The sequence below is a fragment of the Lagenorhynchus albirostris genome, chromosome 1 (genome assembly GCF_949774975.1).
Source record: "Lagenorhynchus albirostris chromosome 1, mLagAlb1.1, whole genome shotgun sequence".
NCBI classification, from domain to species: Eukaryota; Metazoa; Chordata; class Mammalia; order Artiodactyla; family Delphinidae; genus Lagenorhynchus; species Lagenorhynchus albirostris.
In genome coordinates, this window is record NC_083095.1 from 28,888,607 (window position 1) to 28,907,215 (window position 18,609).

The following is an 18,609-nucleotide window of genomic DNA, read 5'->3' on the forward strand; positions in this document are numbered from 1 at the left end:
AGAGTCCTCTGAGAGTGGGATCTCTGTTCCCTATGGTTCTATGATTCTCCTGGTCTTAGTACCAATTGAGTTTCAAAATCAGATTTTTTTCAGGTGTGGGGGTCGTCTTTCCAGTGCTGGCCCCCAGGGTCGGGCTGCCTGATGTGGGGCACAATCCATTCACACCTTGAGGGAGAATTCTGTATTTATGGGATCCCTCCTTATTGTGGGGTCACAGCATCTAGGGTGAGGTCCCAGGTAAGGCCACGTCTGTGCCTCTTCTACTATTTTTGATGTAACTTTGTCTTCTGTTTTGGAGGTGCATGTTCTCAGGTCCTTTTCAGAGGAAAAGTATTCCAACTGTAGCTGTAAATTTGGTACGTCCATGGGAGGAAGTGATTTCAGAGTTTTCCTATGGCGTCTTGGACTGCTCTGACTCACATTTGTATCTTTAAACAATGTTTTTTTGTTTTGCCAACTTTTGAGTCTTACGTAAATGAGAACATTATTTTCACTTGGTCAAAGTTAATTTTTATTTAGCTGTATGCAAATCTTATGAGTGCATTCTACTTAAAAAAATAACATCTTTATGTGGTATGATTTATATTCCATAAAACTCATTTACTTAAAATGTACAGTTCAGTGTTTTTAGTATATTCACAAGGTTGTACAACCATCACCACTACTTAATTCCAGAACATTTTCATCATCCCCCGAAGAATCCCAGTACCCATTAGTAGTCATCTCCATTTCCCCACATCCGTCTTTATTTCCAGTCCTGGGTAATCACTAATCTACTTTCTGTCTCTGTAGATTTGTTTATTCTGGGTAGTTCTAATAAAGGAAGTCATAAATATGTGGTCTTTTGTGACTAGCTTCTTTTCCATGTAATGCTGTCAAGTTTCATCCATGTCATAGCATGTATCAGTACCTCCTTCCCTCTTTATTGCTAAATAGTCCATTAAATTGATATGCCAAATTTCATTATCCATTCATCGACTGGTGGACATTTGAGTTGTATCCACTTCTTGGCTACTAGGAATACCGTATCAGTGAACAGTCCTGTATTTAAGTTTTTGTGTGTTTTGCAGTTCTCATTTGTTGTGGATATATAACTAGGAACGGGATTGCTGGGTCATACTGCAATTCTGTGTTTAATTTTTGAGGCAAAGCAAGGCTTCCAAAGTGGCTATGCCATTTTACAATCCCACCAGCAGTGTATGAGGGTTCCAATTTCATCACCCCCTCACCAGCACTTTTTCTTCTTTTTTTTTATTGTAGCCATTCTAGTGAGTATAAAGTGGTATCTCACTGTGGCTAAATTTGCATTTTCCTGAAGCCTAATGATATTGTGCATCTTTTCACATGCTTATTGGCCATTTGTATATCTTCTCTGGGCAAATGTCTATTCAGAACCATTGCCTACAGAAAAGGGAACCCTCTTGCACTGTTGGTGGGAATGTAAATTGATACAGCCACTATGGAGAAGAGCATGGACGTTCCTTAAAAAACTAAAAATAGAACTACCATATGACCCAGCAATCCCACTACTGGGCATATACCCTGAGAAAACCATAATTCAAAAAGAGTCATGTACCACAATGTTCACTGCAGCTCTATTTACAATAGCCAGGACATGGAAGCAATCTAAGTGTCCATCGACAGATGAATGGATAAAGAAGATGTGGCACATATATACAATGGAGTATTACTCAGCCATAAAAAGAAACGAAATTGAGTTATCTGCAGTGAGGTGGATGGACCTAGAGTCTGTCATGCAGAGTGAAGTAAGTCAGAAAGAGAAAAACAAATACCATATGCTAACATATATATGGAATCTAGAAAAGAAAAATGGTTCTGAAGAACCTAGGGGCAGGATGGGAATAAAGACGCAGACCTACTAGAGAATGGACTTGAGGACATGGGGAGGGGGAAGGGTAAGCTGGGACAAAGTGAGAGAGTGGCATGGACATATATACACTACCAAATGTAAAATCGATAGCTAGTGGGAAGCAGCCGCGTAGCACAGGGAGATCAGCTCGGTGCTTTGTGACCACCTAGAGGGGCGGGATAGGGAGGGTGGGAGGGAGGGAGATGCAAGAGGGAAGAGATATGGGGATATATGTATACGTATAGCTGATTCACTTTGTTATAAAGCAGAAACTAACACGCCATTGTAAAGCAATTATACTCCAATTAAGGTGTTAAAAAAAAAAAGAACCATTGCCTATTAGGTTATGTGTCTTTTTATTATTGAGTTGTAAGAGTTCTTTGTATATTTTTTTATTTATTTATTTTTAAAATATTAATTTATTTGGCTGTGCCAGTTCTTAGTTGTGGCATGCTGGATCTTTAGTTGTGGCATGCAAACTCTTAGTTGCAGCATGTGGGATCTAGTTCCCTGACCAGGGATCGAACCCAGGCCTCCTGCATTGGGACTGTGGAGTCTTAGCCACTGGACCACCAGGGAAGTCCCTCTTCGTATATTTTAGATACAAGTCCCTTATCAGATATAGAATTTACAAATATTTTTGCCATTTTGTGGGTTATCTTTCACTTTGTTGACAGTGTCCTTTGAAGTGCAAACGTTTTTTTATCTTAAAGATACCCAACTTATTTAGTGTTTTGCTTGTGCTTTTGGTGTCATAGTTTAAAAAAAAAACATTTATTTTTCTGCGATTTGCTTTTTTTGTGAAATATTTTTCCTGAGATGCATCTATTTTATGTGTTGGGTCACTGCGGTTCATTAATTTTCACTGCTTCATCATATTACATCTTATGAATAGTCCATTTATTTGTCCATTCTATTGTTAATAGACATTTTGATAGTTTACAGGTTTTTTTTTTTTGCTAGTACAAACAGTACTGCTAGGAATATTCTTTTTGTTCTCTGGTACATAAACAAAGAGTTTCTCTAGGATAAATATTCTCAAAGTTGGTCTACAGACCTCAGGGTACAAATCAAAACTATTTTATAATAATACTAAGATGACATGTGCCTTTTTCACTGTGTTAACATTTGTACTGATGTTGCAAAAGCAATGACAGGTAAAACTGCTGCTGCTTTAGCATTAATAAAGGCAGTATAACAAACAGTACCAGTAGTCATGCATTCCTCACCACCATGCACTAGCAAGAAAAAGAAAAGAAAAAAGCCAGTTACAATTAGGAATTCCTTGATGAAGCTGTAAAATTTATTAAATCTTTTAAATAAATCTTTAATAAAGTTTTAATAAATCTTTTAATAAAGTTTTATTAAATCTTTACCTTAAATACATGTTTTTAAAATATTGTTTGACAAATTGAGAGGTACACATAAAGCACTTCTGCTGCAACAGGAATATGACAGTCATCTTAAGTAAAAGCACCTATGTGATTGAGTTGTGAGCTGAACTAGCCACTTTTTTCACAGAACACCAACTTACTTGAAAGAACGATTGACTAACTATTGTCAGTAAGGCTTGGGTATTTGGCAGACCTTTTTCCAAAAGTGAACTTAGCCTGCTGCTTCAAAGAAAACAACTTTGTCATTAATGATGAAATTTGACTTTTCGAGAGAAAATGAGAATTTAGGAAAACCTGCCTATCAACCACTGTGAGCATGATAGCTTCCTGATACTTAGACTTTTAAAAAAAATGAGATCAGTAGTGTGTAATCACTAATGTGATTTTTTTGATATTGTATAATGAAATGTATTAATACATCAATTTGGGATTCAGCAAATGCTCTCAGGAAACAAGTTGCCTTGCTCTGCTTACATCAGCATTCCCATCTTTACTCAGTCCCTGATCTGAGAACTTTTCTTTCTTGGCAGGTTGACAAATGCTTTTAGAAGAGATTTTATCCAGGAGTATTAGTTGTTTACAGTGGGAGAATTGATTCAGGTACGTCACATGGAAAAAAAAAAAAGCCCATACATTTCTATATGTCAGTTTTTAATGTATTTTTGTTAGCCAGAATTCATGGTGGATTTTAATGTAAAATCAACATTGATCCTCTTACATCCCAGATTTTTGTTATCACTCATCTTCCAGTTTCCTGATTGTTGATTCCCACATTTATATTTCCAGCTCTCATGTCTCCTTTGAGATTCAGACTTGTAGGTCTAACTTCCTATTTGGCCTCTTCACTTGGGTGTCCAATAGGAAAATTTAACATGACAGAAATAGAAATCTTGACCTTTTTCTCCCCAGACTGCTCTTTCCCCAGGGTTCTCTGTTTCAGTAAATGGCATCACTATTCATCCATTAGTTTAAGGAATTAACAAAAACAAAAACTTGGAGTCATTCTTGCCTTCCTTTTTCCATCCCATATTCCACCCTTCAGCAAACTCTGCTGCTGTACTTTAGAATGTATCCTGCATCTGACCACTTTTCATCACTTGCACTGCTAGCACCCTACTCTAAAATGATTCTCTCTCATCTGGATGACTACAGTAGCCTCCCAATTGGCCTCACTACTTCAGTGCTAACACTGCCTACAGTTTCTCCATGGAGAAGCCAGAGTGGTATTTTTAAAGGTTAATTTAGATCTTGCCAATTCCCTATTTTCAATTCCCCAGTGTTTCCCCATAGTCAGAGGGATCCCCTGGCTACTCCTCTGACCTCATTTTTCTACTCCTCCTTCCCTCACCCACTTGGCTTAAGACCAAGCACATGCTTCCACTGTGGTCTTTGCCTCCACCATTACCTCAGCCTGAAGCTCGACTCTCTCACCCTCAATCAGGTTTCTGCTCAAAGATGACCTATTCATATATGCCTTCCCTGACTGGTTTATTTAAAATATTACCTCCCTCATCATGCTGTATTCTTTTTCTGCTTTTTATTCTTCATAGCATTTATCATTTTCTTTTCTTTTTTTTTTTTTTTTTTTTTTTTGTGGTACGCGGGCCTCTCACTGTTGTGGCCTCTCCCATTGCGGAGCACAGGCTCCGGCCCGTGCAGGCTCAGCAGCCATGGCTCACGGGTCCAGCCGCTCCGCGGCATGTGGGATCCTCCCGGACCGGGGCACGAACCCGTGTCCCCTGCATCGGCAGGCAGACTCTCAACCACTGCGCCACCAGGGAAGCCCCTATCATTTTATTTTCTGACTGCCAAACCAGGATAAATACTCCTGACAGCAAAGACTTTGTTATCTTTGTTCATCTTTACCATGAGCTTAGACCTCTGCTTGCCACATAGTAGGCTTTCAATAAATATTTGAATGAAGTTGGATGGCTGAAGGCAACAACAGGAAAGGAAATAGAGAATAAAAGCTTTCTCTTACCTTGGAGTTCTTTTCAACAAGGTACTCAGCAAATTTGTTTCACCTTGACAAAGTGAATACTATATTATTAATACCTAATATAAATCAATTTTGAATATACGTAGGAGATACAGAGCTTAAACAAATTGGTTAAACTGACTAATTTTCAATGAGATTGGATTTTATTATTTATCCATGATAAAATCTTAGAACAGTGTTTAAATATAATAATTCTTTTATCTTATACTTTTACTTTATATCCTGCATGGTATGGTCCCTGCTGCCACTTGAGGTTAAGGTGTCCATTTTTAATTTTCTGACGAGAAATCAATACTATACATGATCTAATACCTTTTTTATGTTTATTAAGATTTTTTTTTAATTTTTTTAAAATTTTTAAAAAATTTTTTTGCGGTACGCGGGCCTCTCACTGTTGTGGCCTCTCCCGTTGCGGAGCACAGGCTCCGGACACGCAGGCTCAGCGGCCATGGCTCATGGGCCCAGCCGCTCCGTGGCATGTGGGATCTTCCCGTACCGGGGCACGAACCCGTGTCCCCTGCATCGGCAGGTGGACTCTCAACCACTGCGCCACCAGGGAAGCCCTCATTGTAGTTTTGATTTGCATTTCTCTGGTGATTAGCAATGTTGAGCATCTTTTCATATGCCTGTTAGCCATCTATACATCATCTTTGGAAAAATGTCTATTCAGGTGTTCTGACCATTTTTTAATTGGGTTGTATTGTTCTTTTTGATATTTAGTTGTATGAGTTGTTTATGTATTTTGGATATAACCCCCTTGTTGGTCATATCATTTGCAAATATATTCTCCCATTCAGTAGGTTGCCTTTTCGTTTTGTTGATGGTTTCCTTTGCTGTGCAAACCCTTTTAAGTTTAGGTAGGTCCCATTTGCTTCTTTTTGCTCTTATTTCTTTTCCCTTAGGGAACAGATCCAAAAAAATATTGCTATGATTTATGTCAAAGAGCATTCTGCCTATGTTTTCTTCTAGTAGTTTTATGGTTTCAGATCTTATATTTCAGTCTTTAATCTATTTTCAGGGTTTTTTTTAATATTGTGTGAGGAAATGTTCTAATTCCATTGTTTTACATGTAGCTGTCCAATTTTCCCAGCACCACTTATTGAAGAGACTGTCTTTTTGTCATTGTATATTTGTGCTTCCTTTGTCATAGGTTAATTGGCCATAGGTGTGTAGGTTTATTTCTGGGCTCCCTATTCAGTTCCATTGATCTATATATCTGTTTTTGTGCCAGTACATGCTGTTCTGATGACTGTACCTTGATAGTATAGTATGAAGACAGGGAGCATGATACCTCTAAGTTTGTTCTTTTTTCTGAAGATTGTTTTGGCAATTCAAGACCTTTTGCTTTTCCATATAAATTTTAGGATTATTCTACTTCTGTGAAAAATGTCTTGGATATTTTGATAGGGATTGCATTAAACCTGTAGATTGCTTTGGGGAGTATGGCCATTTTAACTATTAATTCTTTCAATTCAAGAACACAAGATATCTTTCCATTTCTTTGTATCATCTTCAAATTTCTTCATCAATGTTTCATAGTTTTTAGTGTATAGGTCCTTCATCTTCTTGGTTAAGTTTATTCCTAGGCAATTTATTCTTTTCAATGTAATTTTTTTTTCAATGTAATTTTAAGCAGGGTTGTTTTTTTGTTTCTCTTTCTGATTGTTCATTATTTTCGTATAGAAAAGCAACATATTTCTGTATATTAATCTTGTATCCTGCAACTTTACTGAATTCATTTATTAATTCTAATAATTTTCAGTAGTTTTAAAAGTTTTCTATATATAGTACCATGTCATCTGCAAATAGTGACAGTTTTACTTCTTCCCTTCCAATTTGGATGCTTTTATTTCTCTTTCTTTTTTGATGCTGTAGCTAGGACTTCCAACATAATGTTAAATAGAAGTGGTGAGAGTGGGCATCCTTGTCTTGTTCCTGAATTTAGAAGAAAGGCTGTCAGATTTTCACTGTTGTGTATGATGATAGCTGTGGGTTTGTCATAAATGGTCTTTATTATTTTCTGAAATGTTCCTTCTATACCAACACTGATGAGAGTTTTTGTCATGAATGGATATTGAATTTTGTCAAATGATTTTTCTGCATCTATTGTGATGATCATATGATTGTTATCCTTCTTGTGGTTAATGTAGTATATCACACTGATGATTTGCAAATATTTAACAATCCTGGCATCCCTAAAATAAATCCCACTTACTGGGATATATGATTCTTTTATATATTGTTGGATTCAATTTGCTAACATTTCATTGAGGATTTTTGCATCTATATTCATCTAAGATATTGGCCTGTAATTCTCTTTTTCTTGTGCTGTCATTGTCTGGTTTTGGAATCAGGGTAATGGTGGCCCTGTAGAATGATTTTGGGAGTGTTTTGTCCTCTTCAATTATTTGGAATAGTTTGAGAAGGATAGGTATAAACTGTTCTTTATATGTTTGATAAAAGTCCCCTGTGAAGCCATCTGGTACTGGACTTTTGTTTGCTGGGAGTTTTTAAAATTACAAATTCAATTTCACTACTAGTGATTGGTCTTTTCAAGTTGTCTTTTTCTTCCTGATTCAGTCTTGGCATAATGTACATTTCTAGACATTTGTCCATTCCTTCTAGGTTGTTCTGTTTGTTGGCTTATAACCATTTATGGTATTGTCTTGTGGTTATTGGTTGTTATTTCTCCTCTTTCATTTCTTATTTTGTTTATTTGGATCCTCTCTCTTTTCTTCTTGATTAGCCTGGCTAAAGGATTAATTTTGTTTATCTTTTCAAAAAAATAGCTCTTGGTTCATTTCATTGATCTTTTCTAATTTTTTTGTTCTCTATTTTATTTATTTTCTCTGTGATCTTCATAATTTTAGTCCTTCTGCTGACTGTGGGCTGTGTTTGTTCTTTTTCTAATTCCTTTACATTAGGTTGTTTATTTTAGATTTTTCATGTTTCTCCAGGAAGGCCTGTATCACTATAAACTTCCCTCCTAGAACTGCTTTTGCTGAATCCCATAGATTTTGGAAAGTTGTGTTTACCAGATAAAAAAGTCAAAGTCAAATAAAAATTCTAACTGAATTAGGGAAAAGGATAGATGAACACAGTGAGAATTTTAACAAGGAACTAGAATATATATAAAAGACCCAATAAGAAATGAAGAGTTCATTAACTGGAATAAAAAACACACAAGAAGGAATGAATAACAGATTAAGTGATACAGAAAACACATAAGTGATTGGGAAGATAGAATAATGGAAATCACCAAAGAAGAACAGCAAATAGAAAAACAAATTTAATGGGTGTTCCCTGGTGGCCTAGTGGTTAGGATTCTGAGCTTTCACTGCCGTGGCCCAGGTTCAACCCCTGGTCAGGGAACTGAGATCCCGCAAGCCGTGCAGTGTGGCCAAAATAAAATAAAATCCCAGCTCTATTATTTAAAAAAAACAATTAAAAAAATGAAAATAGTTTAAGAGATCTTTGGGATAACATCAAGCATACCAAAATTTGCATTATAGGGGTTCCAGAAGGAGGAGAGAGAGAGAGAAGGGGATCTAGAATGTATTTGATGAAATTATTGCTGAAAAGTCCCCAAACCTGAAGAAGGAAACAGATATTCAGGTACAGGAAGCACAGAGGAATGAACCTAAACAGACCCACACTAAGACATATCATAATTAAAATGGAAAAACTTAAAGAGAGAATTCTAAAGTCAGCAAGAAAAAAAACAAAGAGTCATATATAAAGGAAACTGCATAAGTCCATCAGCTGATTTTTTCTGCAGGCCAGAAGAGATTGACATGATATATTTAAAATGCCAGAAGGGAAAAATCTTCATCCTAGGATACTCTACCCAGCAAGATTATTGTTTAGAATTAGAGAAATAAAGAACTTTTCAGAAAAGCAAAAAGAAAAAGAGTTCATCAATAATAAACCTACCCTAAAAGAAATGTTAAAGGGTCCTCTCTAAGTGGAAAAGAAGTAAGATTCCATAGGAAAGGGAAAATCCCACTAGGAAAGGAAAATATGAAGTAAGAGCTGAAGATTAACCACTTACTTAAAGAAGCTAGTATGAAGATTCAAAGACAATAAACTGTAAAATCAACTATAACTACAACAAACAGTTAAGGGATAAACATGAATATGTAAAACATGACACCAAAAACACAAAATATGGGTGAGGGGAATAAAAAATGTAGATCTTTTAGAATGTGTTTGAACTTAAATGACTGCCAGTTCAGAACAAGTAGATTTAGATATAGTTCATCATATATGAAACCTGTGGTAAACACAAATCAAAAACCTACAATAGAGGGGCTTCCCTGGTAGCATAGTGGTTGGGAATCCGCCTGCCAATAAAGGGGACATGGGTTCGAGCCCTGGTCTGGGAAGATCCCACATGCCACAGAACAACTAAGCCCATGCACCACAACTACTGAGCCTGCACTCTAGAGCCTGTGAGCCACAACTACTGAGCCCACACACCACAACTACTGAAGCCCGCGTGCCTGTAGCCCATGCTTAGCAACTGCAACAAGAGAAGACACTGCAACGAGAAGACTGCACACTGCAATGAAGAGTAGACCCTGCTCACCTCAACTAGAGAAAGCCTGCACGCAGCAACGAAGACCCAACACAGCCAAAAAAAAAAAGAATAAAATAAATAAATTAAAATATATATATTAAAAGAAAACCTACAATAGATACGTGAAAACTAAAGAGAAAGGAACACAAGCACACTACTAAAGAAAATCATCAAACCACAAGGAAAGAAAGAAAAAGAAGAAGAAATAAACAGAGAAGAAATACAAAAACAACTGGAAAACAAGAAACAAAATGACAATAAGTACATACCTATCAATAGTTACTTTAAATGTCAATTGACTAAATGCTCCTAAGACATAGCTGATTGGATTAAAAAAAAAACCAAGACCCATCTATATGCTATCTACAAGAGACTCACTTCAGAACTAAAGACACACACAGACTGAGGGTAAGAGGATGGAAAAAGATATTTCATGCAAATGCAAATGGAAACAACCAGAAAGTTGGGGTAGTGATACACATACCACACCAACTAGACCTGAAAATAAAGGCTGTAACAAAAGACAAAGATAAAGGGATCAATACAAGAAGAGGATATTACACTTGTTAATGTATATGCAACCAATACAGGGGTACTTAAATATACAAAGCTATATTAACAGATATAAAGAGAGAAATTTACAATAATACTATAATGGTTGGGGACTTTACCACCCCACTTACATCAATGGACAGGTCATCCAGCTAGAAAATCAGTAAGGCAACAGTGATCTTAAATGAGACAATGGGGGAATTCCCTGATGGTCCAGGACTCAGCGCTTTCACTGCTGGCTGCCCAGGTTTAATCCCTGGTCGGGGAACTGGGATTTCACAAGCCACAGGGTCCAAGAGACAATGGACCTGTTGGACCTAATAGATAGGATATTACACCCCAAAATAGCACAGTACACATTCTTTTCAAGTGCACATGGAACATTCTCCAGGATAGGTCACATGCTAGGCCAGAAAACAATCTTAACAAATTTAAGAGGACAGAAATTACATCAAGCATTTTTTCTATGTGTATTTTAAACCCCGCAATATGTTATTTGTAAATATTTATATTTACATGCATATTTAACCTTTTTCATTATGTTCCATTTCTTCCTTCATTTCCATATTTCCATCTTGAGTCATCTTCATTCTGCTTGAAGAACACCCTAGTTTTTCCTTGCAGGTATGCTATATTAATTCTCTCAATTTCTATTTTTTTGAAAATGACTATTTTGATTCTGTTAAATTTTTTTCAATCAATTTTATGAACAATATATACTTTCATATGTAAGAATCTATTTTGCTAGAATAGGCTTTGAGGTTGTCAGATGTTTTCTTTCGACACTCTAAACGTTTTTCAGTGGTTCCTGATTTCCATCATAGCTGTGGAGAAATCAGTTGTTAGACTTACTGCTGCTTCTTTGAAGGTTGACTTTTTTCTGTGGTTGCGGGTAAGATTTTTTAATCTTTGTCTTTCTTTTCTGCAGTGTTCCATTGCCTTTTGCTACGTAACAAACAATTCTGTGGACAGATTGAATTTTCCAAAGATGATTATGACAAATAACTCCCATCTCACATGCCCTTCTAGAAACTTGCCATTCCCCTATCAGGAGATAGTCTATACACATTTTCCTTGCACCTAATGTCTCTGTGTCTGCCTCAACCAGTAGAGTACAGCTGAAGCAATGATATGTGACTTCCAAAGCTAAGTCATAAAAAGGCCATGTATTTCTGCCTTCCTCTCTTGGACCATTCATTTTTGAAACCCAGATATCATGCTGTGAGGAAGCTCAAGCAGCCTGTGGAGAAATTCATATGCACAGGAATCACAACTGGCTTTAGGACTAGGTGGCAGGTAGAAATTGGAAGGGCTCCAGGGAGACTATAAAGGGACTCATGAAGGCCATTATTGATGACCTAAAGGAAAGTAAAATAAATTTATTGGAAGCTAGAGGCAACACTGACACCTGCAGTAATGTGAAAAAGGGTAAATATACCTAATGAATTCAATGATCTAGCTAAAGTGATTTCCCAGCTGAGTACTGACAGTGACACCTGGCTTCTCCTTGCTGCCTATGACAAAATATACAAGAGGAAGAAGTGAGCTAAGAACTGCTAAATAGGAAGCAACAAGGACTTGCCAAGCTTGACAATAATAATGTTTCTCCTTTCCAGCTTCTCCAGATGGTAAATTATTCTGTAATTATTCTATAATTAAGACAGGACCTCAGAGCAAAGTCAAACCTAAGGGGGCTCTGTGGGAGAGACTTTGTAAAGACCTCAAAGATTCAAGGTAGTGCTCCATAGAACATTTCAGAATGACAAAGGTCCTCTAAAGATTTTAAGGTGTACCTAACAGATCCTGTCTATTATATAACAGAATTTATGGGAATCTTAAGGATGTTTGCCTGCAGCATTCTCCCAAGGAGCCCCAGATAGAAAAGTTCCTATCTCAAACAGATTTGTAGTGGTGTGTTGTCTAAGGAAGTGAACCCCACTGATATATATATATATATATATATATATATTTTTTTTTTTTTTTTTTTTTTGCGGTATGCGGGCCTCTCACTGTTGTGGCCTCTCCCGTTGTGGAGCACAGGCTCCAGACGCGCAGGCTCAGCGGCCATGGCTCACCGGCTCAGCCGCTCCGCGGCATGTGGGATCTTCCCGAACTGTGGCACGAACCCGTGTCCCCTGCATCGGCAGGCGGACTCTCAACCACTGCGCCACCAGGGAAGCCCCCCCACTGATATTTTTTAGAAAACCTACATAATTCTTAAGAGAATGGTTCTGGTGGAAGCACAATGAGTTTGAACTAAAAGAGAAACAGTGCAAAATAAAAAGAGATCTTTGGATGCCTCATCTTTTTCATCCAGGAAGCAGATCCAGGAGGCTTTTTTTGCTAATTTAATTTTCTTATTGGAAATACAGGTTTCAACTCAGAGGGTGGAACCAAGAGCTACAGAGAACAACTCACAGAGAGTAAACTGAGCACCAATGGAAGAATTGGCAACATGTTCTCAGCTGGATTTCAGAATGGCTAGGGGCCAGTGAGTGTCGTGCGCCTCCCATATTCCCCATTATTGAACAGGAATATCTGTAAGAATTATCTTATACCTGCCTACCATCGTATTCTGGATGTCTGTGTATGTGGACAGCTAACTTGTTTCTTTAGTTCACAGATCTTCAGATTGAGAAGAAAGATACTCAAGGAGCTATACCCAAGGAATTATACCTGGGGAACTTCATCTGCACCTGGACCTGATATAAATGATACAATCTTAGACTTTGAGCCTGAGCATGATGCTATAATGGAATGAAACTTTGGGCGGGGGCGGGCTTTAAAGGAGGGATGACCATATTTTACAGGGGGGAGGAATGTGAGCCATTGTGGCTAGAAGGCAGATTTTCCAAACGGTGGTCACAATGTTTCCCATTCCACCTGCTCTTCTAGAATCTTTCCACTCTCCTTTTGAGAGGTGAACTCTATGTTCTCCTTGAACTTGGTGGGTCTTTGTGATTGCCTTGACCAGTAGTGTACAGCAAGAGTGATGCTATGTAGCTTCCAAGACTAGGTCAAAAACATGCCATACAATTCCGCTTTGCTACGTTGGGATGCTCACTCTTGGAACCCAGCCCAGTTAGCCATTGTAAAGGCCCACAAGGAGAGAACTGAGACCTGTGAACCATAGCCCTGCCTGAGATCTTAGCTGACAGCCAATACCAACTTGCCTGCCATGTGAGTGAGAAAAATTAATGGTTAATGTTTTTTTAAAAATAAATTTATTTATTTATTTTTGGCTGCATCTTTGCTGTGCGTGGGCTTTTCTCTAGTTGCAGACAGCGGGGGCTACTCTTTGTTGTGCTGCGCAGGCTTCTCAATGTGGTGGCTTCTCTTGTAGAGCACGGGCTCTAGGCGCAGGTTTCAGTAGTTGTGGTGTGCAGGCTCAGTAGTTGTGGCGCACGGGCTTAGTTGCTCTGCAGCATGTGGGATCTTCCCGGACCAGGGCTTGAACCCGTGTCCCCTGCATTGGCAGGCGGATTCTTAACCACTGTGCCACCAGGGAAATCCAAGAATGGTTAATGTTTTAAGCCACTGTGTTTTGGGGTGGTTTGTTACAAAGCAATAGATAACTGAAACGCCCCCCAAAACACAGTCACATAAAACAATATTTTGTTCACAGATCCACAATTTGGACAGTGCTTGACTGGGACAACTCTTCTCTGCTTCAGGATATCTAAAGCCTTCACTGGGAAGATTCAAATGGCTGGGGGCTAGAATCATCTTGAGGTTTTTTCAGTCACATCCCTGTACTTGGGCTGAGATGACTCAAAGGTTGAGCTCATTTGGGACTATTACAGGAAGAGCTTACAGTTGGCCTCTCCGTGTATTTGGGGCTTCCTCACAGCATCACAGCCTCGAAGTTGTAAAACTTCTTAGGGTGGCTCAGGGCTCCAAGAGCAGTTGTTCCCAGCAAGCAAGGTGGGATCACCTTCATGGCCTTTACGACCTACCTTCTAAAATCATAAAGCATCAGTTCTGCTGTACTCTACTGAGGCAGTCAGAAACCCATCCAGATTTGAGGGGAGGGGACATAGATCTCCCACCTCTTGGTGGCAGAAATGTCAAAGAATTTATGTTATAAATTCTATGTTATAAAACTGCCACAAACAATTTTTCTGTGATGTGTTAAATATGGTTAACTTGCTTGAGGTTTATGGTTGTTATGAACTGAATGTGTCCCCTCAAAACTCATATGTTGAAATCCGAAACCCCAATGTGATGGTATTTGAAGGTAGAACCTTTGGGAGGTTGTTAGGTTTAAATGAGGTCATGAGAGTGAAGCCCCCATGATGGGATTAGTGTCCTTATGAAATGAGGAAGAGAAACTGGAGCTCCCTCTCTCTCCCTGCCAGGTAAGGACACAGGAAGAAGGCAGCCGTCTGTAAGCCAGGAAGAGGCGCCACCAGGAACTGAATCTGCCAGAACGTTGATCTTGGACTTCCCAGCCTCCAGAACTGTGAGAAATAAATGTCTGTTGTTTAAGCCACCCCATCTATGGTATTTTGTTACAGAAGCCTGAGCTGACTAAGACATAGTGCTGTTGGAATATGTGGCTGATGTCTTTGTCAGCTTTAGAAAATTCTCAGCCATTATCTCTTCAAATACACTTACACAATACTTTGTAGCCTTGATGTCAGAGGAAGTGATGATGATGCCTCTAAGAATGTCACAGTATGATTTGCCAAAGTCTGTTCTTAGAGCCAGGAAGCAAAAAGGAAAATAGCTCATAGTCAATCACCTTTGGAACAGAGTTTTGACTTGACCATCCAGAGCCAGATGATCCCCTTCTTACCGTAACTCCTCTCAGAGGATTCTTCTCTAATCTCCGTGAGAAAAAGGTCAGTCTGGCTTTCCCTCTATCAACACCTCTCTGTATATTTTAGCCAATAAAAATTCTACCCTGCTACCAGTAGTGGAACCAGTAGCAAACACTGAATGGCCATTCTCTCCCAGTGATGGAAAAAGTAGCCCAGTATTTGTTCAGCTTTAAATTTAATCTGTGCCTCAAAGTGTTAAGTAAAAAAATCTAGATGAAAACACAAATTTTAATAGCGTTGATACTTCTTACTATTTAGTATTGTATACTTCTAATTGGATCTTCTACAATAGGCATTTGTTACATTAGAAAAATTAATGACAAAATTAATCTCAAAAAAGTAACCTAAAATATAGCATTAATACCAATGACATGAATTTAATGTTATCCAGGGGACAAGTGATTCACATAAGATTATTAAACACTAAAATCTGACCTTGAATCTCTCCTATCAATAACAGACCAATTACAATTTGGGGCATTACAATTTGGGGCAAGCTCCAAGGTGTTTGGTGAAGAAGGTTAGAATTTGCTTCCAAGCATCTACCTGGGCCTTAGAATGAGCCCTGGGCTCCCCACCCCAGATCACAGGTTTGTCCAATAATTTGTGTAGGGAAGCTGGGCACATGGGAAAGTAAGGAGGCTCAATGTAATGCCCAGTCCCAGGGTAAGAGATGATCTGGGGTTTTTCCTTTCCATGGGCCTGTAACCGTTCAGAGGCTATCTGGGCGTATAACTCACTCCTCCAGTTATGGTCATCCTGACCAACAATGAAGAGGATGGGCCCCTGGGCCTTCTCTATTGGAATCATGCAGGGGTTCTCACATCCCCCTACAATATCATTCCTTATATCCACAATGTCCAGGAGGCCTGAAAAAGCTACCTTCATTCTCCTTAGGTCATGGCCCAGTGGTGGAATGCTATTCTCCTTGTAGTATATGGCTTTGTTTCCATTGAAGCCAGATCCATTGATGGAAACTGTAGCTGAGATGTTCTTCAAAAATGAGGCCATGGAGAGACAAATATCAGCCCCTAAAGAAATGCCCAGAAGTCCAATGCCAGGGCCCTTTACCTGTAAGAAAAGAAGGGACAAGAGTCAAAAGTCAAGAACCTACCCAACAGAAAAATGTTTTTCTAAATGTGACTAGAGATGCTGCTAGCTTTAATTTGTGAATTGGCCACAAGAGACTCAACCTCAGCTGACAGAGTTTCTTCCCATGTAGAGACTATCGTGCTGGACACACGGCAAACAAATCTTAAACTCACTGGCAAATTTGGGAATTGGTTGCAAACTTCCAGAGAGTCATCCACTAGAGAATGCTGAGTCATTGGAACCTGTCAATTTCAGAGCTTCATTCAGGTTGAATTAAAGCATCAATGTTCCTGGGCATCTGTGTGGAACCAAATTCTGTTCCAAGAAGTGAGTCTTTCATCAGACCCCATCTAAATATATATTGACAAATGATTAACTTTACAGAAACAAAGTACAACTTCAGAGTCCAACTGAGTGGTTCTAAGCTTATGAAATGGGTGGACAAGTTTTGATCAAAATCTGAGAACATACTCTGCTATCAGAAGAAAGATTAAAAAGCATGCAAAGCTAAAAATTTAGAGACTCCACTTGCAAAAGAAATTTTAATATTACTACATAATTCCCTAAAATAAAATATCACATGAATTTTACAGTGAATTCTGCAATATTAATCCATCTGACAAAGAAAGTGGAGTAGAAGAAATCTCTGTGAAAGAAGAATAGAGCAGCATCAATGCACCTGGCACAGGTGAGTGCAAAGTGACACCCTCTCTGAGGTAGTTCTAGAGAGAATGATAAAGGACATTAGGAGAACCTGGGTGTGTTGAAGCATGTAGCACAGGGCTTCTTCAAAGTAGTCCAGGTGTATGGTGTCGAATTTCTTGGGAAGATCTTCAAAGTCACAATAAGCTAGAGCCAATGTGGCAAAGCCATGGCCAGCCAGAAGGCTGGCCCGATATTCCAACAGGGCTCCTCCAACACCAAAGATGTCAATGATCCCTGGGAAAGGTCCTGGTCCTAGAGAAGGTAATATTATAGAGAGAAGGTATTATATAATTTAAAGAAATTGCTTTCCTTCTAGAGAGCTTTCTAAAGTATTTAGTGGGTTCCCGTGAATCAAAGAAAACGGCTTCCTGAGTCATTATTGACAAGGGATACAAGTTCCAAGTTATCTCCAAGGTTCTAAGAATCTTTAGTTGTAAGGGAGGGTAACAAAGTCTAATGACTGCATCATTGAAGGAGGAATTTCACCTTTTAGACAGTGTTGAATTGCAGTGTTCTGTTACAGGATTGGACACAGAGTTAAGAATCAAAACAAAGCTTTATACTGTGTTGCACCAACCCTTGGCGTTATTTTTGGTTCAGATGTCAACTTAGAGGAAAGAAAAAGAAATACCAGGCGAGGCTTCAGGTGAGGAAGGCAGTGAAGTCTCAAAAGTCATCTGTGGTAGAGAGGAACATGAAAAAGTGGGTAAGGGGCCCAGTGTACCCAGGACACTACAGAAAGGAGACATGGCAATAGATTTCTTGACCATCATCATTTAGTGTAAAAGCGATCAGCTGATGCCTGTAGAGATCTGTAGCGTAGTTATTAATAGCAAAGTGAACCTACCGATCCCATCCAGTCTTTTTTTTTTATCTGCATAATAACAGTATCCACCTCATTGGGACAATATAGAGATTAAATGAGATAATGCAAGCAAAACTCGTAGCATAGTGCGGAACATACCAAAAGCCTCCAATGTGGCTGTCAGGTCTCTGATTTAGTCAACATCCGCTTCTTCTGACCGTGCTCCCAAGCCAAACTCCCTGGGAGGCGGTATCAGAAACCAAGGCAGCCCAGGGAACATGCTGTCGAGGTCCCAGCACCCCAGCCTTACCCGGCGGCAGGAAGAGCGTGGCGCGCACCCGGCCCGCGCGCACTGGCTCACGCCGCACCCCGGGCGCCAGGAAGTCGCGCTCGTGCACCGCGCGGCCCAGGAGCCGCTGGGCGTCAGGGTCGTGGCCATCGAGCACTTCCAGCTCCACGTTGAAGGGCGTCTGCACGTCCCGCTTCAGAAACCGCCAAAAAGGCTTCTCGGGCTCCAGAGCCCAGAGGAGCCCCATGGGCTCGAGCCCCGCGAAGCTGCCGCCCAGCGCGGGCGCGCGCTCGAGGTCCAGCTGGCCGTGGGCGTCGGCGCAGTAGCGCGCGTGGGCTCGGAAGAGCGCGTCCTTCTCGTCGCGCAGGGACGCGCGCAGCGTGACCGGTTGTCCCGGGGCCAGGCCGCACACGGCGATGCGCACCGGCTCGTCCCAGCGGCAGCGGCCCGCGGGCTCCAGCGTCACTGTCACCGCCATGCCCGGCGCACTGCCGCGGTCCC

At 39.7% G+C, this 18,609-nt stretch overlaps 1 protein-coding gene and 1 long non-coding RNA gene across 5 annotated transcripts in view; one reads left to right on the forward strand and one right to left on the reverse strand.

Moving 5' to 3' along the window:
• LOC132514705 (uncharacterized) overlaps nt 1-14,886 on the forward strand; it is a 41,033-nt gene extending 26,147 nt beyond the window's left edge. Inside the window, exons 2-3 of one of the 2 annotated variants that reach the window (XR_009538907.1) lie at nt 12,767-12,934; nt 14,753-14,886. This is a non-coding gene — a long non-coding RNA (uncharacterized LOC132514705). The remainder of the gene's footprint in view (nt 1-12,766; nt 12,935-14,752) is intronic. The other variant, XR_009538906.1, reaches the window with a different exon arrangement.
• Nucleotides 14,887-15,524: 638 nt separating this feature from the next.
• ACOT4 (acyl-CoA thioesterase 4) lies at nt 15,525-18,609 on the reverse strand. 3 transcript variants are annotated; one of them, XR_009538903.1, is made up of 4 exons: nt 18,130-18,609; nt 17,064-17,266; nt 16,483-16,659; nt 16,155-16,288 (listed from the first exon to the last, which is right to left on the reverse strand). XR_009538903.1 is itself a non-coding variant. In XM_060139774.1 (3 exons), exons 1-3 carry the CDS (start codon nt 18,584-18,586, stop codon nt 15,698-15,700), a joined length of 1,251 nt encoding a protein of 416 aa, XP_059995757.1. In that variant the 5' UTR covers nt 18,587-18,609; the 3' UTR covers nt 15,525-15,697. The 3 variants fall into 3 exon arrangements, 2 of the variants coding, with proteins under 2 accessions (XP_059995757.1, XP_059995772.1); XM_060139774.1 differs by lacking the exon at nt 16,483-16,659 and having other exon boundaries at nt 15,525-16,288; XM_060139789.1 differs by lacking the exons at nt 16,483-16,659; nt 18,130-18,609 and adding an exon at nt 17,501-17,679 and having other exon boundaries at nt 15,532-16,288.